The 20,627-nt window shown below is 52.2% G+C and overlaps 1 protein-coding gene across 1 annotated transcript in view; it reads right to left on the bottom strand.

Moving 5' to 3' along the window:
- The window catches only part of LOC104851863 (cholesterol 24-hydroxylase), a 20,368-nt gene extending 5,017 nt beyond the window's left edge, over positions 1 to 15,351 (bottom strand). Inside the window, exons 1-11 of the mRNA XM_010609232.1 lie at positions 15,273 to 15,351; positions 14,866 to 14,947; positions 8,441 to 8,514; positions 7,964 to 8,050; positions 5,184 to 5,322; positions 4,708 to 4,818; positions 3,790 to 3,940; positions 3,403 to 3,465; positions 2,774 to 2,846; positions 1,222 to 1,306; positions 744 to 854 (exon numbers count right to left, since the gene is read on the bottom strand). Coding sequence (XP_010607534.1) covers positions 744 to 854; positions 1,222 to 1,306; positions 2,774 to 2,846; positions 3,403 to 3,465; positions 3,790 to 3,940; positions 4,708 to 4,818; positions 5,184 to 5,322; positions 7,964 to 8,050; positions 8,441 to 8,505 — 885 coding nt within the window. The 5' untranslated portion in view covers positions 8,506 to 8,514; positions 14,866 to 14,947; positions 15,273 to 15,351. The remainder of the gene's footprint in view (positions 1 to 743; positions 855 to 1,221; positions 1,307 to 2,773; positions 2,847 to 3,402; positions 3,466 to 3,789; positions 3,941 to 4,707; positions 4,819 to 5,183; positions 5,323 to 7,963; positions 8,051 to 8,440; positions 8,515 to 14,865; positions 14,948 to 15,272) is intronic.
- Between the last annotated feature and the right edge of the window lie 5,276 nt (positions 15,352 to 20,627).

Below are 20,627 nucleotides of genomic sequence, written 5' to 3'. Positions count from 1 at the left end.
CCCAGGCTGGTCAAACTCACAGCAATCCTCCTGCCTCAGCCTCCTGATTGCTGGGATTACAGGTGTGCACCACCACGCCTGGCTTGGGAAGGATTTCTTAAACAAGACAAAATGAAAACGCCAACCAGGAAAAAAGGTAAGAACTTCAGACTGTCAAAAATGCATTAATGAAGATAAGCCACAGATCTTGGGGACCATTTCCAACACAATAATAAACAGGGTCTCTACATGAGTTTGTTGGGTTTTTAAAGCCAAACCACCAAAAAGGGGAAACCAAGCTAGCATCTCACCAAAGAGGAAAAAGTAGGCAGAGATGATCTACCTCACCAGGAATCAGAAAGTGCAGAGCAAGAACTCTGTAAAATGCATCTGGATGCGAGTTTGGTTGGCAAAGAGTGAGACACTGGACCATCAAGAGTGGTGAAGGGGACAAGCTGGTGCCTGCTTGTGCTAGGGGCTGTCCGAGATGACACAGCCTCTTGGGAAAATGACTTGGGACAAGCTTGAAACTCCAATGCCCAGCACCCCACATCCGCCCTCTCCTCCCGCCTGGGTGACCAGACAATGTACACTTTGAGCCAGGACATGGGGACAGGAGCGCCCCAGCTGTGGGGTGTGGGGACCCCTCCCATGCCTGCAGCCAGGACAGCCTGGAGCAGCGACCACCAGACCCCTGCCTCTGCCGAGGCCCCGACCAGCCACCCCACTGGGGCAGCAGCCTGCCGACCCCAAGCCCCACGCACCAACAGCGGAGTGTTGCCAGGTACTCTGACACCGTCGATCAGAGTGTCCTCCTCCAGCAGGCGGAAGGTACCCCAGGCTGGCGGGTACAGCCTCAGCGACTCCTTGAGGACCTGTGGTGCCACAGGAGATCACAAGTCACGGGGTCCCTGGGATGCACTGCACCCGCCTTGCTCCACTGCGTCCCCATCCCAAGGCCAGGTCTCCGAGCCAGAGCCTTCACTGCTTCCTCCCGGGCAGCTGGAGAAACTGAGGCCAGCTGAGAAGGGAGCTGTGCAGGGACAAGAAGCCAGGGCTCCTCCATCACACACAGGAGGCTGGGGTGAGCCAGGCAGGGAGGCGCAGGGAGGGTTCTGGGGGCCCTTGGGTAAGTGTGACCCCCGGGGCCACAGGTACAGCAAAGGTGAAGAGCCGCTGTGCTGAAGGGTCGGGAGGCAGTGGGACGCCAAATGCCTGGAAGTCTCTCTCCTCCGCCCACACCTGAGACAGGTACTGCAGTCTTCCCAGGTCCTCGTAGTCCAGGTGCCTCTTGGAGCCGATGACCTCGTCCACCTCAGCCTGCAGCCTGTCAGATGAGACACCGTCAGGGCCACCGCTGGAGAGAGGCCCTCTGCCCTGCCCCAAGTCGCATTTACCCAGTACCAGCCAGGTCTGCAACAAAAGCAAGGAGCCCCTGGACAGATGGGTGGGGAACCCCAATGCTTCCCTCCACACAACGGAAGGGGATCCACTCACTGAGGAAGGGGATTCTCACACCTGCTGCCATGCAGGTGAACCTTGCACGTGTTAGGCTGGGTGAAAGAAGCCAGTCACACAAAGGCCAGCACTACCCAGTGCCATTACAGGTTGTGACTTTGGGGGTGGGTATCAGGGATTGAACTTGGGACCTTGCACTTGTGAGGCAGGCAGTGGAACCACTGAGCTACATCCCTCGCTCCCAGGGCTATTACGGAGGGACCAGGAGTAGGCAGATGCCCAGGAAGAGGCTGCGAGGGGGCTGGGACCGGAAGTGAGGAGTTGTTAAGGTGACAGAGCTTCATGTTGGGAAGATGAGAAGGCTCTGGAGGTGAGCAGTGATGCTACAGCCTCAAGAATGTGAGTGGACTTCCTGCCACTGAACTGTACCCTCACAGATGGTTAAAGCACTGAATTTTAGTCAGATATGGTGCTGCACACCTATAATCCCAGCACTCTAGGAGGCTGAGGCAGGAGGATCACAAGTTCAACCCCCAAGTGGGCAATTTAGCGTCTCAAAATTTATAAACAATTTAGAAAGGGTTGGGGATGTAGTGCAGTGTGAAGGCCCTGGATTCTACCTGCAGTCCCTCAAAAGAAGGAAAAGGGTGAATTGTACATTACATACATACATTTTTACCATGAGTAAAACACATAGAAGACTGGGGAAGAGACAACGGTACCAGGCAGGCCTGGGGCTGCAGGGCAGAAACTCCACCTGTGGTGGCCGTGGCTCCGGGGGGCTGGGTGCCATGGGTTATTACTATCTTTATCGTTCTAACTTTTATGCTTTTCCCATAGTTTTTTTTTTTTTTTTTTTTTTGGTAGGGCAGTGTGTGCTAGGCAGGTCCTACAGCACAGAGCCACAGACCCAATCTGCCCATTTTTTATATAAAATGTGCATGACTATTCAATACATATTTTAAACCTACTGCGTATCTTTCATTCTGCCCTTTGGTGCTGAAGGTGACTAACACTTGTTTACTTGTTTTGTTTTTTGAAAGAGGATTTGCTATGTCGTCCAGGCTGGCCTTGAACTCAGGATCCTCCTGCCTCAGCCTCCTGAGAGCTCGGATTACAGGTGTGTACCACTGCACCTGGTGATGACTGACACTTGAAGCCCAGGCCTTCATCCCCCAGAGTGCCCATCCTGGGGGGCCTTTGTACTTGGTTTGGGTGCAAAGGTGCAAGGCCCCAGGGTGCTGGTAAGTGGGGTTCGGGCCATGAAAGAGGTGCCGTGGCCTTGGGAATGAGGCATCGAAGAAGCCCCTCTGCCAGCCCCTGGGCCGCACCATACCTTGCCACGATCTCGGGCTGGCGGGACAGCTCCATCACCGTGAAGGCCAGGTGGTTGGCGGAAGTCTCGTGGCCTGTGGGCAGAGGGCAGTGGCTACTCCATGCGTCCCGGGCTGTGGCTCGCTGGCCTCAGAGGCAGAGGACAGACGGACAGTGCCGGTGGAGGGAGGGGGCAGTGCCGGTTGGGGGCCGGCAGTCAGGGCCGAGCTGGCAGTCAGCACCCAGGGACTGGAGCTGCAGGTGAGCACCGCCCTCCGGGTGCAAGGCAGAGGCTGTGCAGCTGGGCAAATCGCCGAGGGCCCCCCAGGGGAGGAGCGCCCTGGGCCTCGGGAGGCTGAGGAGGGCTTTTCCAGGTGACACGAGAGCTGCATGAACACACGCGTGCATGGCCCAGCACCTCCTTCTGTGCTAATGAAGGTCCCCTAACTTCCTGGGGAGCAGGACAGGACACCGTCAGCTCAGCCTGGCCTGGACTCGGCCACCGGGACGGCACAGAGAGGTCCCTGCCCTTGCCTAGCCCCAGCAGAGCTCTCAGGCCGACCCAAAGCCTCAGTCTGGGCTCAGGTGACCTGAGGCACCCGAGACTTCCACAAAGGTCTGAGCCCTGGGCCGCCCGGGGAAGCTACGCACCGGCAATGAAGAAAGTGACAAAGTTGTCCAGCAGGACCTCGTCGTCCTGGGCTCCCTCTTCAGCTGAAAGACAAGGAGGCCCTCAGTACCCACTGGCCCCTGCCAGGGTCCTGGCTCCCCTTTCCTATGCTCATGAATGAGACCGCTGTCAGCTGGCTGTGTGGCCCACACCTGTCATCCCAGCACTCTGGGAGGTTGAGGCAGGAGGACTACAAGTTCAAGCCCAGCCTGTGCAACTTAGCGACTTGGTGAGACTCTGTCTCAAAATGAAAAATAAAAAAGGTGCTGGGGTGCAGCTCAGTGTGAAGGCCCGGGTTCAATCCCAGCACAAGAAAGAACAGACGCAAGCTGCCCGTCTTTGAAGCCCGCCGGCCCACCCCCGCGCACCTTTGAGCATCTGTGTGAGCACGTCGGCGGGGACGCTCTCGCCCCGCTGCAGGGCCTCCCGACGCCGCTGGACCCAGTCCTTGCCCACCTGGCGCAGGAGGCGGATGCTCTCACGGATCTCCCGCAGCTGCTTCCTCCAGCCCGGCAGGAACTGGAAGAGCCGCTGCTCAGGGGCACGGACTGGACCGCGCCCGCCCGCCCACCCCACCCCAGGACGGACATCCACAGCCACGGCCAGCCAGGGCCCAGGAAAGTGAGGGAGTCTAGAAAAGACGAAGCATCGGGGAGACCGCATCCGGAGGGCGGACGGCGCCCAGCACCAAGCCCTGAGAGGACCGGAAAGAGGCCTTGGGGAGCACTGGGAAGTGACAGGGAGCCCCGAAGGGTGGAGACAGGACGGCACCACAAAGGAGGAAATCATGCCCAAGGGAAGAGAAGTGGAATCAGCGGCTGAAAAGATGGGGTGGCATTGGGGGCTGCAAGCTCAGAAAGTGAAGTCCCAAGGCACAGGAGGGGAACCTGGAGATCAACTCAGGAATCACCTTTCCCCTGTCTTCCTTCTTCATGTCTGGAATAAGGAAGTGATAGCTGGAGCTACAGCAGTCATCTTATGACAATGAGGTGATGGCTGAGGACAGGGGAACACAAAGACAGAAGGATTCGGGAACATCTGATGTGGGGAGCCACCGAAGCCACCCTAGATTGCCTGTTTCAGGGATCATTTAATGTGAGAGAGAGATTAACTGCTAACTTACAGTAAGTCACTTTGACTTTGTGCCTGTGCTTCAGGCAATGCCCACAAATCCTGGTACCAGACCTTAACACCCATTCTGAGAAAATGACTGCAGGATGTGCCCCAGCAAACACAGACAGCACAGCTATGGAGGCTGGTCCTGGGGAGCGGGTAGGGGGTGGTACCTTTGCAAGAGTGTTGCGTGATGCACTGATGCCCTCCAGCATCACTTTCACTGCCTGCGACAGAGGCTTCTGGGCACCCAGCAGCATGCTGGTCTCCATCCCGAAGGCTGCCTGGGGGTGAAAGGAGAGCATGTCATACCTAGGGGCGGGAGGACAGCAGAGCCAGGCAGAGCTGGGACTCAGGCCTGGGCCACACGTCTGGGGTCCTCGCTCCTTATGATGACTCGTGCCGCTGAGCAGCCCAGCCTGGGCCCCGCACTTCTGGGTGTCGGTTTCTAGAGAATCAGTAGCTGAGCTGCTTCAGATTCACGCTAGGCTGCTTTGAATATCCAAGGAAGCAAAACACAAGTAGGAGGGGCACAGTGAAGGGGCAGCTGGTACACAGAGGAGCAGGGGGCAGGGGAAGCGAGTGAGGAGAGCAAGGGAAAGAAGAGAGGACCCCGTCCCACGTGCCGCTCTGGGAACCTGTCCGTCACCTTGGCCAGGATGTCGATGGTGGCGCAGGTCAGCATGTCCTGCATGGACACCGGCGTCTGCCCATCCGCCTTGGCCTCCAGGATCTCCACCAGCTGCTCTGCCTTCTCGTTGAATGTTTCCATCAAGCTGACCAGGGAGCTGAGGAAACAGCATGGCCATCAGTAGCCACCAGGACCGGCCCTGCCCTGAACATGCCCTGTGCCCCAACTCTCTGCACAGTGCGTGGGGCCTCGTGATCTCTCCAACCTCCCCTCTGGGTGCAGACTGTAGGCTGGGGTCTCACCATTCCCTCCTCTTCTGGTGGACACTGCCCCTTTGCCTTGTCTTTGTGGTTTTGTAGGCCCTCTGCCCGAGTAGACTCACTCTGACCCAGGGGGCACTGCAGCCCTGAGACTTGGGCCTTCTGGAGTCCACGATGCAGCCACTTTGGCCCCCTCTCATTTCTGCTCACATCCACCCTAACCTGCCCTGCCCCAGGCCACCATCTGTAGCCCTTTTCCTCATTTCACTTCTGTCCTTGGGCAATCATAGTGCCCAAGCATAGCTGGAAATGAGGCCTCAGAGGCCACCTGCAGCTCAGAGCTCCTGGCCCACAGTGATCCCTGCCCTGGGACAGCTTATTTCCTAGGCATACATGTCAGAAAGACATATGGAAGGATGCACTCCAGACTCACAAAAGCAGCAGACCTGAGGGAGTAGAAGGGAATAGACTGTACTTTGTACACTATGTATGTCTGAGTCTTTATTAGAAGAAACTGCTGCTTTGTCATTAAAAACATTTTTTTATATTGACCTGAGTAAAGGGTACATGGTCATTCTTTGTCCTCTTCTTAATCTTGAAATTTATCAGGAAATTTGAAGTTATTTTCAAATAAAAAGTTTAAAAAGGGCTGGGGATAAGGGCTGGGGATTTAGCTCAGTGGCACCGTGCCTGCCTCGCAAGCACAAGGTCCTGAGTTCAATCCCTGGCACCAACAAAAAAATTTTTAATAAGAAAAAAACATTAAAAAGGACTGAGGGTGTGGTTCAGAGGTACAGTGCTTGCCTGGCATGTGTGAGACTCTGGGATTGATCCATAACAACACACACGCATATACACACTCACTACTAAAAAGAAAAACCGAGAGAAGAGAAATAGAGGGGGTGAGTTCTTACATAGGCTGAGTAATATTGTCATAAATGCATCTTTCAAAACCTCCTTCATGTAAATTGGGCATTTGTAATAAAATAATCATCTCTATAATGATACTTATCATCATTTTAGAAAATAAAAACATTGGAGGCCAGGGATTTAGCTCAGTGGTTCCAGCGCCTGCCTCAGAAGTGCAAGGGCCAGAGTTTGATCCCTGGTACCAAAAAACAACAACAACAACAACAACAACAACAAAAAAAACCGCAAACATTGGGGCCAGGGATGTAGCTCAGTGGTGCTGTGGTGCTGTGCCTGCCTGGCAAATGCAAGGTCCTGAGTTCAATTCCCGATACTGAAAATAAATAAATAAATTGTGACATGGAGACCTTGCCTCAAATAAATAAATAAATAAATAAATAAATAAATAAATGAGCCGGGTGTGGTGGCTCACACCTGTAATCCCAGCGCTCGGGAAGCTGAGGCAGGAGGATCACTGTGAGTTCGAGAACAGCCTGGGCTACATAGTGAGTTCCAGATCAGTCTCAACTACATAGTGAGACCCTGTCTCAAAAAGACCAAAAAAAAAAAGAAAGAAAGAAAGAAAGAAATACCTGGGGATTTAGGTCAGTGGTTCTGCTGCCTGCCTTGCAGCACAAAGTCCCAAGTTCAATCCATGGTACCCCAAACAAATAAATAAAATTAAGATAAATAAAAACTTTAAAAATGTCCCTTATACTAATATGGGAAATTTTCCATAAATTTGAAATTTCATTGAAGTAAAAGATGATCTTCCTCAAGATATGAAATACAGTTACCATATTACCCAGGAATGTAGCCAAAGGAAATGAAAACACATGCACAAAGAAAATCTCATATATAAATGTTTACAGCAGCCTTACTTACAATAGCCAAAAGGCTGAAATGACCCAAATGATCATTAATTGAAGAATTAAAAAATGGTGTGTGGTATCCATGCGATGGGATATTGTTCAGCAATCACAAGGAATGAAACTGATTCTGATGGGCTATGAAAGGAAGGAGCCATGGAAATATTCTAGGTGGAAGACGCCTGGCCCAGAGGACACGGATTGCAGAGTTCCATCAGTAGGAAAGGTCTAGAACACGAACACTCAGAAACAGGAAGTAAATGCCTGGCTGCCAGAGAACGGGGCCCTGGGGAATGGCTGGTTTTGGGGTGATGAAAACATCCTGAAACATTGGGATGGCGGATTCCCAAGTCACAGGTAGACTAGAAGCCGTTATACATTTCAAATGGGTGAATTATGTCTCAATAAGAGACTGACACTGGGAGTGGCAGTGCATGCCCATAACCCCGGCACTGCAAGAGGCTGAGGCAGGAGGACCACAAATTCCAGCCCAGTTTAGGCAAATTGAGACACTTAGCAAGAGCCTGTTCCAAATTTAAAAATTAAAACAGGGCTGTGAATGTAGCTCAGTGCAGTGCAATTCTGAGGGAGCAGGGAGTCCCGACCGACATGGTCATTCACCCCGACACTCCCAGCCGCACAGGGCTGCCAGTCTCACCCATTCTGACCAGTGAGCCCTCTGCCCCGGGTCCGTCCTGCTGAGTGAGGTCCCCTCAGGTCCCCCGAGTCCCCACGCTGCAGGGGTCTGGGCCACACTCACCTCCGGCTGAAGGCTGGGTCCATGACTTTACGCTGCTTGTGCCACCGCTCGTAGTCACACTCGGACAACAAGCCCTGGCCAAAGAGCCTGCGGGAGACAGGAGGTCACGCAGGATGGGGGCCGGGGTGCCCTGCACCAACTGTCCAGGCCAGACACGCTAATCTGGGGCCATGGGACTCGCAGTACACAGCCCTGAACTGCCACAACAGTGGACAGCTTTATTGTCCACTAACAGGAAATAAGTGGGCTGGGATTTGGCTCAGCGGGGCCGCCGCCTGCCTCACAAGCGCAAGGACCCAAGTTCGATCCTTGGTACCAAAAAACAAAACAAAACAGGAAATAAGTGAGAATTGGGGTGGGCTGAGCCCCAAACTCAGCAGCCCCTAAGGGGCAGCGGGAGCAGGAGTGGGGTTGCCCAGCAGGGTTGTCAGTCATATGCCTGCCCCCACCCGGCACTGGGCGGCGACGCCTCCTCACCTCTCTCCGAACACCGTCTGGAGGGCGCGGTACATCTTGGAGTCCTTGTTGTACTTGGTTGACATCAGGAACTTCTAGACACCCCCCAAAAACCAACATGAGCTCAGGTGCCCATGTGAGCTCACGAGGGACACCTGTGAAAGGTGCCTTGGAGCCACTGGGCTGGGGCGTGAAGGCGACACATGACGGGGGCCAGGAGGCCTGACTTCAAGTCCAGCCACCCTGCGGGCCCGGGAAAAGGGGCCTGGACCCAGGCGAGTGGCTGATGGCCACACAGTTCCAGGGCTGCTGGGACACAGGAGAGACCTGCAGGGGCCCTCATCCTGAGTCCCAACTAGATGCAGAGGTCCACAGAGACTTCAGGGGCTTGCATCCCTGTGTCACCCTTGCTAACTCTGTTCCCTGGTGAGTCAGTCTCCTCTCCAGCCCTGGAGTCTTGGTCTGATGGGACGGGATTAGGAGAGGGTCTGCCGGCTGGGCTTTGGCGAGGAGTAAATTTGCTCTTCCCGAAAAGCCTGGCACACAGCAGTTGCGCAGTAAACACCCAGAGGTACCTGCCTGAGCTCCTTCAGTGCCCAGATGACCCTAAGACATGCGGGCCATCGTTATGCACGCAGGGGAAAAGATTTTGAACTGGCCCCAAGCTGGTCACACCTGTGAGGACACAGGATGCTCATCTGGGGTGGGGAAGGGAGCCTGTGGCCCATGCCGAAGGATGCAGGCCACGGGATGCTGCTCTTGGTCCTGGGACCTCGGGAGGCACTCAGGGGACTCCTTTGCCACAAGCCAGGGCTGCCTGCTCTGGTGAGTTTCACTCCTGGTGTCTAACATTGACTGACTTCAGACAATTTCACATCAACAGCAGCATCTGAGCTGTCCCCAGACATTGTCATTTGCAAGCCAGTCCCACCTGGAGCGAGGCCCCGAGCCACCTGAGGTCTTGTAGCCCATCCTAACCAATGAAAGACCAGTGTCCCTGGGGCTGGGATCTGCAGGGCTTTGGGATGAAAGACAGAGTGGGAACCACCAGCTCTTGCCCCCTCTCTGGTCACCCACACTGACGGCTCTCTTCTACCCACAAGGCCATCATGGCCAAGGACTTCCCTCTGCCAACCACAGCTGGAAAATGGGGCAAGACACCATTTTTGGACAAGCTGTGCAGAACTGTGAACCAAAAGGAGGAGAAAGAAAAAAAAAAAGGCATGGGGTGTGACCAGGTTTAGCCCAGTTTTGTACCTAGAGGTAATTCTGGGACAGTGTGTTGGACAGAGAGACCCAGATACAGCCCAGCAGTGTGGAGAGTTGGACACACAGAGACTGGGGCTGTGCAGAGAAAGGAGTCCCCGCAGAAGCCGGCTGGGACCCTGCAGCAGGGGCTGAGTGCCCCATCAGTGCACACACTGGTGGTGTCACCATCGGACAGAGCAAGAGGACTTCCAGGGAGAGGAAAATTACTGAGCAACTATAGGCTGAACACTTCTCAGATCCCACAGGGCCAGAAATTGTTCACATTCCCATTGGGCAGAGGAGACAAACTTCAGGCAGAAAGCCTTTGGCAGAAGGCCCTGTGGACCACTCCTTAGGGGACAAACTAGCCCTGCAATAAAGTCTCCTCTAGAGCCATCTGGGAAAAGTCTGGGAGCAAACCTAGAAAGGGTCCCGATGATCTGCTGGCCACTTCACCACTTTTAACATGAAGGCCAACAAAACAAAACAAGGAATACAACAAAACAATTTTTATAAACTTTTGAGATGGGTTCTCACTACACTGCCTGGGGTGGCCTTGAACTCCTGGTCTCAAGTGACCTCCTACCCTGCCCTCCTGAGTAGCTGGGACCATGGGTTTAAAACAGAATTTAATGCTCAATAGTGTAAACTCCCCAGTGCCTGGTATCCAACAACAATAACCAAAACCACTAGATAGGCTAAGGAAAATCTGACCTATAATTAGGCTTACAAATAATAAACGTGGTAGACTTGGCATACAAATTTTCTAATACCTGCTATAAATGTTATAAATGTGTCCAAGGAACCCACACACCTAAGAAGTTCTAAGACTCACAAATAGAATTAACACAAAGAAAAGCACCCCAAGGCAGAGCATAATTCAACTGCCGAAACCAGTGATAAAGAGGACATCATATGAGTAGAGAAAAATGGAACAGAATAATGTTGTTTGAAGATATTATAGACCCTAGGACAAGGAGAAAGGAAGGAGAGAGACGGGGAGAGAGGGACAGAGACAGAGAAATAGGAGCTAATAAGCCAATAGTAGGAAGGTAAAACAGAATGCTGAACAATACCTAATGCAAAAGACAGCAAGAAGCTGGAGTGGTGGTACAGGCCTCGAATCCCAGCACTCTGGGAGGCTGAGGCAAGAGGATGGCAAGTTCACATCCCACCTGGGCTACTTAGCAACTCAGTGAGATCCTGTATCATAGATGTAGCTCAGTGGGAAGTCTCTAGGTTCTAGCTCAGGGAGAGAAGAAGAGGAAGAGGAAGAGGAGGAGGAAGAAGAAAAGGAAGAGGAAGAGGAAGAAGAGGAAGGGGAAGGGAGGATGTAGAGGAAGAGAGAGGGAGGGGAAAAAAAGAAAGAAAAAAACCCAAATAACAGATATAGGACACAGTAAGTCCCCAATTTATTAATGAGTTCCATTCTGGGAGAATTGTAAGTGGGATTCATTTGTAAGTCAACAAAGTGAGTCTTATACAGTAAACCTGTGAAAGTCACAGCTCAAATGTTCCTATGTCAAGGACTTACTGTAGATTTAGACCCACCTGTAAAGTAACCACATCAAATGTAAATGACTGCATTCTATATTCTGCATTCTATTTAAAGGCAGAGGTTCTTAGACTGCTTAAAACAGCTACCTCTAAGAAACCTGCCTTAAATATAAAAGCACAGGAAGGGTGGAAGTAAAATGATAAAGCTGGGGTGGCTATATTAAAGGAGAGAAAATGCAACTTGGAACAAAGTATGTCACCAGGGATGAAGAGGGACACTCCTGGGGATAAAAGTGTGGGTTAGTCATAGAGACCCAGCAATTCTGAGTGAGACCCACCTAACCACAGAACTCCAGACTACACGACAGATACAACAGACAGAACTCAAAGTGGGGATGGACAGACCCATGACTTTGGGTGTAGAGACCAGTATCACACACATAGCAATTGCTAGAATAAGTAGAAAAAAAATTAGTAAAAATTGTAAAGATTTGGAGATTTGAATAACAGTACTGATCAAACTGACCTAACCAACAGACTCTATTTAACAATTATAGAATATACACTCTTTTGTAATTGTTTATGAACATCTATCAAAATGGGCCATTCTTTGTACCATAAAACTTCACTTAATTTAAAAGAATTAGAGTCATGATAAGTATTTTCTTTGATTTACAGAATTAAATTTGAAATCAATAGCAGAGATCTCTGGGATCTTTAATCATATTTAGAAATTGAAAAAATTTAAATAATCCATGGTTCAAAGAAGAAAGCATGAAGTTAGAAAATACCTTAAACTAAATAAAAAAGAAAATATAACATTTCAAAATGTATGGCAAATGAGTGTTAAAGTAGTGTTTAGTTTTCCTTTTAAATATTTATATTAAAAATAAAAAGGTTTAAAATCAATGATCTAATCTCTTGTCTTAAAAATTAGGATAAGAACAAATTAAATCCAGAGTAAGCAGAGGAAGAAAGTAATAAAAAGCAGGAATAAATAAAGTAGAAAACAGGCAAACAATGGACAAAACCACTAAAACCAAAAGCTCGGTCTTGACAAAATGAATAAAAACATATGAACATCTCTCTAGATTGATTAAGAAACAAAAGACTTTGGGTGTATTAGAGCATAACTGTAATCCAAGCTACTCAGGAGACTGAGTCAGGAGGAATGAGTTTGAGGCTGACCTGGGTGAATTACTGAAGTTGTGTCACAAAATAAAATAAAAAGGGTGGGTGTGTAGCTCAGTGGTAGAGCACAGGCTTAGCTTGCTCAAGGTCATGGGTTCAATCCCGAGCAGAGAAAGAAAGAGAAAGATAGAGGGGGAGGGAAGAGATGAGAACAGAGCAGAGGGAAAGAGAGGGAAGGGGAAGGGAAGGAAAGAGGGAGGGAAGGAAGGAAAGACGCAAATAGCTATTCTCAGAAATGAACAAGGGGGCATCACTACAGACCCTACAGACATTAAAAAGATAGGTAAGTACTGGGTGGTGATTTCAGCTCAGTGGCGCCTCGCCTGCCCTGCAAGCACAAGGTCCTGAGTTCAATCCTTGTACCAAAAAATAATAAGAATAATGATGATAAAAGATAAGCAAATATGAAAACTTCATGCCAATTACCTAAGCAGTTTAGGAGAGATGGACAATTCCCTCGCCAGACATGAATTGCCATTCAGGAAAAAGATAGAATCTCTGAATGATTATATATCAATTAAATGAGTCAAAAAGGAATCCTGACTCTTGCTGAAACATGGGTGAACCTGGGTGAAATAAACCAGTTTCAAAAGACAACTGCTTTATGACTCTACTCAGTGAGGAGCCTCAGGGAGCAATTATGTAACAGGGACAGAAAATAAAATGCTGGTTTCCAGGGGAAGGGGAGGAAGGAGATTCCTTGTTTAATGGGTGCAGAGTTTCCACTGGGAAAGATGAACTTCTGGAGAGAGCTGGTTGTGTGTGGATGTACAACCACGACACTGTACTGAATGCCCTTGAACTATACACCTAGAAATGGTTAAGTGTGTATATTTTATATGATATTTTATCATAATTTAAGGTTTTTAAATTTTAAAATATACATTTAAAACAAAAAAACAAATCAAAGGGCTGGGGATTTAGCTTAGTGGGGCCTTGTCTGCCTGCAAAGCACAAGGTCCTGAGTTCTAATTCCTGATACCAGAAAAAAAGTTGAAGGTGTAACTTAAAAAATAAACAGAACTTCTCCCAAAGAACTGGCCAGGCCCACATGGCCTCCCTGATGAATTCTATCAAAATTAAGAAAGAAAGAACACCATTCCTACACAAATTCTTACAGAAAACAACGGAGGAAACCATATATCTCAACTTATCTTATGAGGCCCAAATTAACAAAATACTAAAACCTGACAAAGGGGCTGGGGGTGGCTCAGTGGTAGAACAGCTTAGCGTGTCCAAGGCCCTGGATTCTAACCCTACCACCTGCCAAAATTATAATGCTGGGTATGGTGGTGCACACCTGTAATACCAGCACTTGAGAGGCTGAGGCTGGAGGATTACTGTGAGTTCAAGGCCAGCCAGGGCTACATAGTAAGACCCTATCCCAAAAAACAGAACAAAAATAGCTTTAATAACACCTGACAGGGCACTACAAGGAAAAATAAAGGACAAAAACCCTTACCAAACTATCAGCAGTACACAAAAAGGTGGTAGGAAGTGTTCAGAAGAGCGAGGAAGGCTTAACGCTGGACTGTCAGCGTGACCAACTGTATTAATGTATATTTTTAGCTCCCTTTCCCATTAAGTGTCATGAAAGTCTGTGAACATGTTCCAGGGTGCAGGGCTTGGGATCCATCCTCATTACTGAAAGAGTGAATGACAAAAGTGAGACACCCCCAACGCCCTAGGTTGTCCTTTACCCCTGTTGGTGTTGCTGGCACCTGCCCCATCCACGGGGGCAATGACGGCTCCAGGGCTCAGGAAACACCACTCTTCTCCTGTCCTTACAGCCCCTGTGAGGTGGATGAGGAAACTGAGGCCCAGAGTGATGATGTGACGTGTCCAGTCCCGGCCAGCTGGGGCAGAGCCTGGCCTGGAGCCGGCTTCTGCCCATACCAGAGCGGACGGTAGGTGCCCCTCCTGGGTGCCCAGGTGGCACACTTGCCCTGGCTTCCTCATCTTGAATGGGAACTAACAAGAGCCCCCCATGCTTGCTAAGGTCAAGCAAGTTCACGATGGCAGAGTACTTAGCAAAGTACACAGTTGTCACGACAACTGTTGAGGTTCCCTAAGAGACTTTGTGCCAGGCATGGGGCGCACACCTGTCATCCCAGTGCTCAGGAGGCTGAGGCAGGAGGATCAGCAGGAGTTCAAGCCCAGCCTGGGCTACACAGTAAGACTCTCCAAAAAGAGGCACTTTGTGTCATAAACGCCCCTGTATTTAATTCTCAGAACCTGGGAGAGCCATGCCATCTCACAGCTGCGGGGCTGGGCCCAAGGTGGGTAAACCAACTATGTGTGTCCCCAAGCAGGGATGGCGAACTCTGGCCCCACTTCCCACATCAAACGCCACTGCTTGGAGGAGAGGGAGATGCTGCCCCCTTCCGGGTCCCTGGGAGATGGGCCTGAGGAGCCCCACTGTTCTGGAACATTCTGCATGGTTCCAGGGACCATTTCCCCCTCCCCCTGGGAAATGGGGGGCTTCTCGAGGAAAGCGCAGGGCTTCCTACCTTGACAGACTCAGGGCTCGTGACAATGACAGAGGTCTTGTGGAAGACATTGACCCGCACCACAGGCCCGTACTTCTTAGCCCTAGAAACCAAGGTGACGTGGAGGGGAGCCAATGACAGGGGGACCTGGCCGGGCTGAGGCCACACCCTCCCCCAGCCTCAGCTTCCAAGTCCAGGAAAAGGGGTTCAGACATCCGACCTCTGACTGCCCCCAAGAGTTTCCTAGGGATGAAACAGTACCAGTCCTGGGCAATGTGTTGAGAAGTGTGAACTGTTACCCTGAGCCACAACTGCGATTTAGGGACCCCCTCGCCCAGTTTACAGGCTGGGGTGTGACAAGGTCCTGGTGCTGGGTGGGTGGGCGAGCTCCGAGGCCTGGGGTGGGAGAGTGACAAGGTGGAACATACCACTCCAAAAACACATCCTGGAGCACGCCGCCACAGGCCTCGTCCTTCTTCCAAAGGTAGGGGAGGTGCCCTAGGAGGAAGCTGGAAGAAACAGCAAACATGAGGCTCCTGGCAGCCACCTGGGGAGTGGCCCTGCCGTACGGGGCCACACGGACTGCTGCCACAGGCAGGACCACGGGACAGAGGCCTGCGGCACTGGCCTGGCATCCCTGGGCGGCAGCAGGGATCCCAGGCCTGCCTTGTACCATGGCCTCCTGGGAGAGGAGACACCTCTGTCCCCCCCTGGCTGTGACCAGCGGTCCAAGGTGCACAGGAAGCATACGTGACATCGTGGAGAACCCCGTGCCCCCGCGGTGCAGGCCATGAACCGGATTCGGGGTGGGGCAGGTGCAGAGGTGCAGTCGCACGACCTGAGTGTTGCAGATGCTGCCTCACCGGGGACAGTTTTGTAAGTGGCTGTGATCACCAGACCCTCAGCAGGCCTGGGGGGCACCTTGCAGTGCCTTCCTGTCTCCTCTGAGGTGTTATTCTGATTGAGCTCGGCACAGCATTCTGAAAGCTGACAACAAAATTGCAGTTGGAGCTTTCTAGGTCACAGCAATCAGATTCTCCCAGGGAGAGGTGGGGAGTAAAAAAAAGTAAGCAAGGAAATAAATAAAATGCCAGAGAGAAAAATGAACAGAGTGCTGCTGTTTGGTGTGGGGAAGTCATTTGCTACCCAGGGAGCACCCCTCAAAGAAGGCAACCTATGAGCCAAGACCTGACTGCAAGGGGGGATCTGGGGGAGAAGCATTGCTGGCTATAGGAACAGCATATACAAAGGCCCTGAGGTAGCCTGTGCTCAGACAGTGAGCGGGCCCCATGTGGATACTGAGGCCGGGGGCATGATCATGTAGGGCCCTGGGAGCTGTTGTACAGACTTCTGCTTTGACTTCTGCGAGGTGGGCATTGCTGAAAGGTTTTGAGCAATTAACGGAGGGATGTAATGTGGCTTGGGTGAGGGGCACAAGATGTGTCAAGGGCAACTGTGGGGCTCAGGCCCTGGAAGCAATGCACTAAAATGACAACAACCCAAGAGGAGCTCGTTGGGCAGAGGATGCCACTGTGCTGGCCCATGCAGTTCTGCCAGGTCCTGGCTCTGCCCAAAGGGAGCACAGGCCAGAAGTTCCCAGAGCAGCCATCCCATGGCCCAGCCCTCCTCACCTGCACTAGGTATCTCTGCACATGTGCTCTATGCCATCTCCCATGGCTGCCAGGACAACTGTGCCTCAGTTTCCCCACAGTCAACTTCCTCTTCTGGCTTTCTTACCCTCTTTGTCTACCCACTGCCACCCTTGTGCACCCCCCTAAACTTCTAACACCTCACTTCGTTCTCGGGGTTGACTTTGAGAGGAAGAACCAGGCACAAGCAGATGAAACCAGGAGCTGGAGTTTGGACCCGGGGGGGTGTGCAGATGCCGTGCAGCAGATAGGAAGTCTGGGGCGCAAGGGGAAATGAGCTTTGAGTCCTCTTCTGAGGGGTGGCCCTGTCAACACAGCGACAGGGTGAGGCCACAGGGAAGCGGCAAACAGAGAAGATCAGCACAGGCCACCAGGGACAGGTTAGGCAGCAAAGGTGCAGCCAGACAGGCAGGGGCTGCCAGAGAAGAAGCCCGGAGGAAGCAAGACCGCGGACTGGACTGAGCTGAGAGATGAAGGCAAGGCCGGAAGTTGGAGGTCACTGGGGACCTGGAGCGGAGTGGGTTTGGTGGAGAGGCAGGAGCCGGCCTGAAGGGAAGAGGGTTCAAGAGAGAGCAGACAAGAGGACTGGAGCCACAGGGACAGGGGCTGCCGGGGGGCTGCTGGAGGGCAAGAAGGAGGGAAGAAGTGGAAAGAGACAGGCTTTTCCAAGCCAGGAACACTTACAGCGTTCTATAAAAATGGGAGAGACGCAGAGAAGGCAAACGGATGGCACAGGCAGGGCTGGGGAGGACGGCCAGACAAGTGTATGGCCGGGACACCAGCCCCTTTCTGCAAGAGCAGCGGAAGGCAGCACCGCACGGCACGGTGGGGGAGCTCTCCCGGGCACTCCCTTGCTTGGGATAAAAACTGAGCAGGGGTGGACGGGAGAGGAGGGCACTCAGAGAAGGCAGGAAGAAACAAACCCTGGCTACCACACCCAGAACTAGCTAGCACACGCAGTGTTATTCCCCAAAGCTGTGTGCTCAGCGTTGAGCATCTGAGACTGGACCTGCCCCCTCCCCTAGGCCTGGCTGACCCCAAAGCCTCCACTCTGACTGCTGGGGTCCACAGCCCTGAGAAGGAGGGTGAAGGCCACTGCCAGAAATCTGGGAGCCTCCAGTGTCAGGCAAGAAAGGGAACTAAGAGCCATTCCTTCCGGTTCCTGCAGGGGGCGCTAGTGAGAAGACGGTGGGAAACGCTAGAAATAAGCAGGTAGGGCTGGGTGGAATTTGTAGCTCAGCACTGGCACAGACAGAAGCCCATTTGTTAGGCCCCGGAAATAGACTGGACATGGCAGGGAGGGAAGCCAGTCCAGGGAGGGAGGGCACAGCAGAGAGTTGGCCTGCGTGGCACTCCCGCACACTCCTCTCTAACGCTGTGCTGGGCCAGCTGGGAAACCAGAGTTTCCTACAGGAAGAGAAAGCCTTGGGCAGTGACCACAGAAGGCACCTGAAGGGCCCATTGCAAGGCCACCCAGAAGGAGAAGGAGCCGAGGCATGGGCCACTGACTAGGAGTGAGAAGGAGGATGAGGTGAGGGCCACGCTGCGTGTGCCAGGGACTGGATGTGCCACCCCACTGAGTGGTGCCTCCCAGGGCTGGAACCAGCCTGCTCCTTGCTGAGAGCCCCCATCCTGGGCAACCTGGAGAGTTGGGGAGGGAGGAGAATCGGCACTGTCCAGGAGTCAAGGGCAAAAAGAATTATTCCAAGATGAACAAAAAAGAGGAGAGAGAGATCTTTCCTGGTCAAACTGGACCTGGACAGTGGAGACTGCTGGGGAATCTCAGAGCAGTGTCAGAGAAAAGAAGATGCAAGGAGGGTTTGTGTGAGGTACAAATGTGGGGTCTCGGGCAGCAGGAGGTTTTAATAAGAGCAGAGGGAAGGGACAATTGGGGAGGGGGTCCTGGGGGAAAGGCCACCTGCCGAACACAGAGGCTGAAACACCAACGAACAAACACCACGGGGCCTCAGTACTCGGCTCTCCTGTCAGCCCCAGGGTTGCTAATCACAGTTTGAACATCCAAACTTTTAATGTCAAAGTAGCTGCTCTGTGCCAGAAGAGGTTCCAGAGCTTTCCTCTGGTTCAGCTTCATATTTGATCACCAACCCAGTGTGAATCCAGTCTTGTTACATATTCATTGCTCAGTCCACTTCCCTAGAATAAAGAGCCCAGCTGTGATTATAATCAGCCTCCTCCCACTCCTCCAACTACTTCCACAGACCTGGAGGTCACATGCAGGCTCTGAGGGATAGAAATGGGGAGGTTTCGGCTATGGAAAGGGAGAAGTGTGGACACACACGTGGGCAAGCCCAAGGTACCGTGCTAAGTGAAAGGAGTCAGACACAAACAGCCACATAAGGTGTGACTCTGTCTCTACAAGATGTCAGGGGACAGGAGGCAGGCTCTGTGACAGGACGGGGATTAATTCTCAAGCAAGCTGCGGGGTGTTGGATGAGAAGAGGTGGCCAATGGGTCTGAGTTTCCTCTTAGAATGATGGAAACCTTCTGGAATTTGCAGTCATGGTTGTATAACTTGGTGACTCTACAAAAAAAAAAAAAAGCAAACACTGAATTGGACACTTCAAAAGGTAAATTTTGCAGAATGCAAGTTATTGTTCAACTTTTTAGAGAGGCTGTAAGGAAAGGGGATTGATTTGGTTTCCGTCTTTTTCAGACACAGAACTGACCGGGTCTGCAATCCCAGAAGCTCATGGGCTTATGAGAAGGCCAAGTAAGGATGAGACTCATAAGAACAAGCACCGAACCCATTCAACTGTAAACTATGGATGATGATTCGAAACCAGGGAGGGTGAGCAGAGTCCCTAGGAAATTCCCACCATGCAGCCCCAAGCCAGGGTGCTTTGGGTGTCTGTGTTGGGTGCACGGCCCTGTCACTGCGGTGCTAGAGGTCAAGGATACAGCACTGGATGAGACAGACACAGGGTCCATGGAAGAGACAGACACTTAACAAGAGGTTGCACAAATAATTACCCAATTACCATGACGCTGTGAAGGAAGACTTGCTCAATGACCTAGGGCCTTATAAAATTAACATGATATCCAGGGCTGAGGAAGGGGACTGGAAGGCCATCTAGGCACAGAGTAAAGCAGTTCTAAGCGAGGGGCACAGAGTCCTGGGTTGACCCCAAGGCAAGCGAGGTCCCAGGGAAAACTGGCACCTCCCAGAAACACAGCACATAAGGGTTCACTGACCCCCAACAGGAATCTAGGCTTCTAATGTCAGCACATTTGGCTTGGGCTGGAAACAGACACCTTCCAGAAGGTTCATGACTGAGGTTTTACAAAGCGTGTCTAATACATTGTTCATTCACTCATTCAACAGATATTTATTGAGTAGCTGCACCATGCCAGGTGCTGGGGATACATGAGCCCATGTCACAGCATCCCTGCCCTCCGGGGCTCACATTCTAAAGCAGAAGACACAGTCAACAGGTGCGCAGACAGTCCACAGGTGGGGAGGAGACTTCAGGGAGACTGCCCTAGAGAAAGGTGGAGCTGGGAGGCTGGGGAGGCCTGTTTAACGTGAGCAGAGGACCAAGCTGCCACTCCTGGGCTCGAGAAAAGGGAATGGGGAGACGGTGCCGAGGATGGGGGGGCAGAGGAAACGGTGGGGGGGTCATACAGGTCCCCCTGGGCTCGGAGGCTCGGCAGGGGCCTTGTTGGCTCTGCCATGGAATTAATCTGGAACTGCATTTCCTAGCTCCAAAGTGACAGGAAGCCCTTGCATCTACTCTAAGCACGAAGGGGCGCCGGATGGGGCCAAGCACGTATCAGAAGTACTAAGACGACACATGAGACATCGCGGGACAGACACGCGACAGACACGGGGATACGACGCCGCAGCGTGCGCCGTACTTTGACAGGTCGGTCCTGTCTGCGTCCCGAAGTTAAGAGCACCCGCTTCCGAGTCAGGCCGACCCGGCTTGGAATCCGGGCTCCCCGACCGCGTGACCTTGGGCAGGTGACTTCGCTCCGCGCCTCAGTCTCCCGGTCTGAACGATGGGTGACAATCGCGCCTACCTGACAGGCTGTCGTCGCGGCTGCGGGGCCCAGCCCGGCAGCTGCGGCGGGGGTGAGTAATCGCTGCTAAGAATAATAAGCACCGGGCCACGG

This window comes from Fukomys damarensis, unplaced genomic scaffold (assembly GCF_012274545.1).
Source record: "Fukomys damarensis isolate Sample0158 unplaced genomic scaffold, DMR_v1.0_HiC HiC_scaffold_21, whole genome shotgun sequence".
Classification (NCBI taxonomy): domain Eukaryota; kingdom Metazoa; phylum Chordata; class Mammalia; order Rodentia; family Bathyergidae; genus Fukomys; species Fukomys damarensis.
Note: the sequence above shows the minus strand (reverse complement) of the source record. Positions and strands in the feature narration are given on the sequence as shown.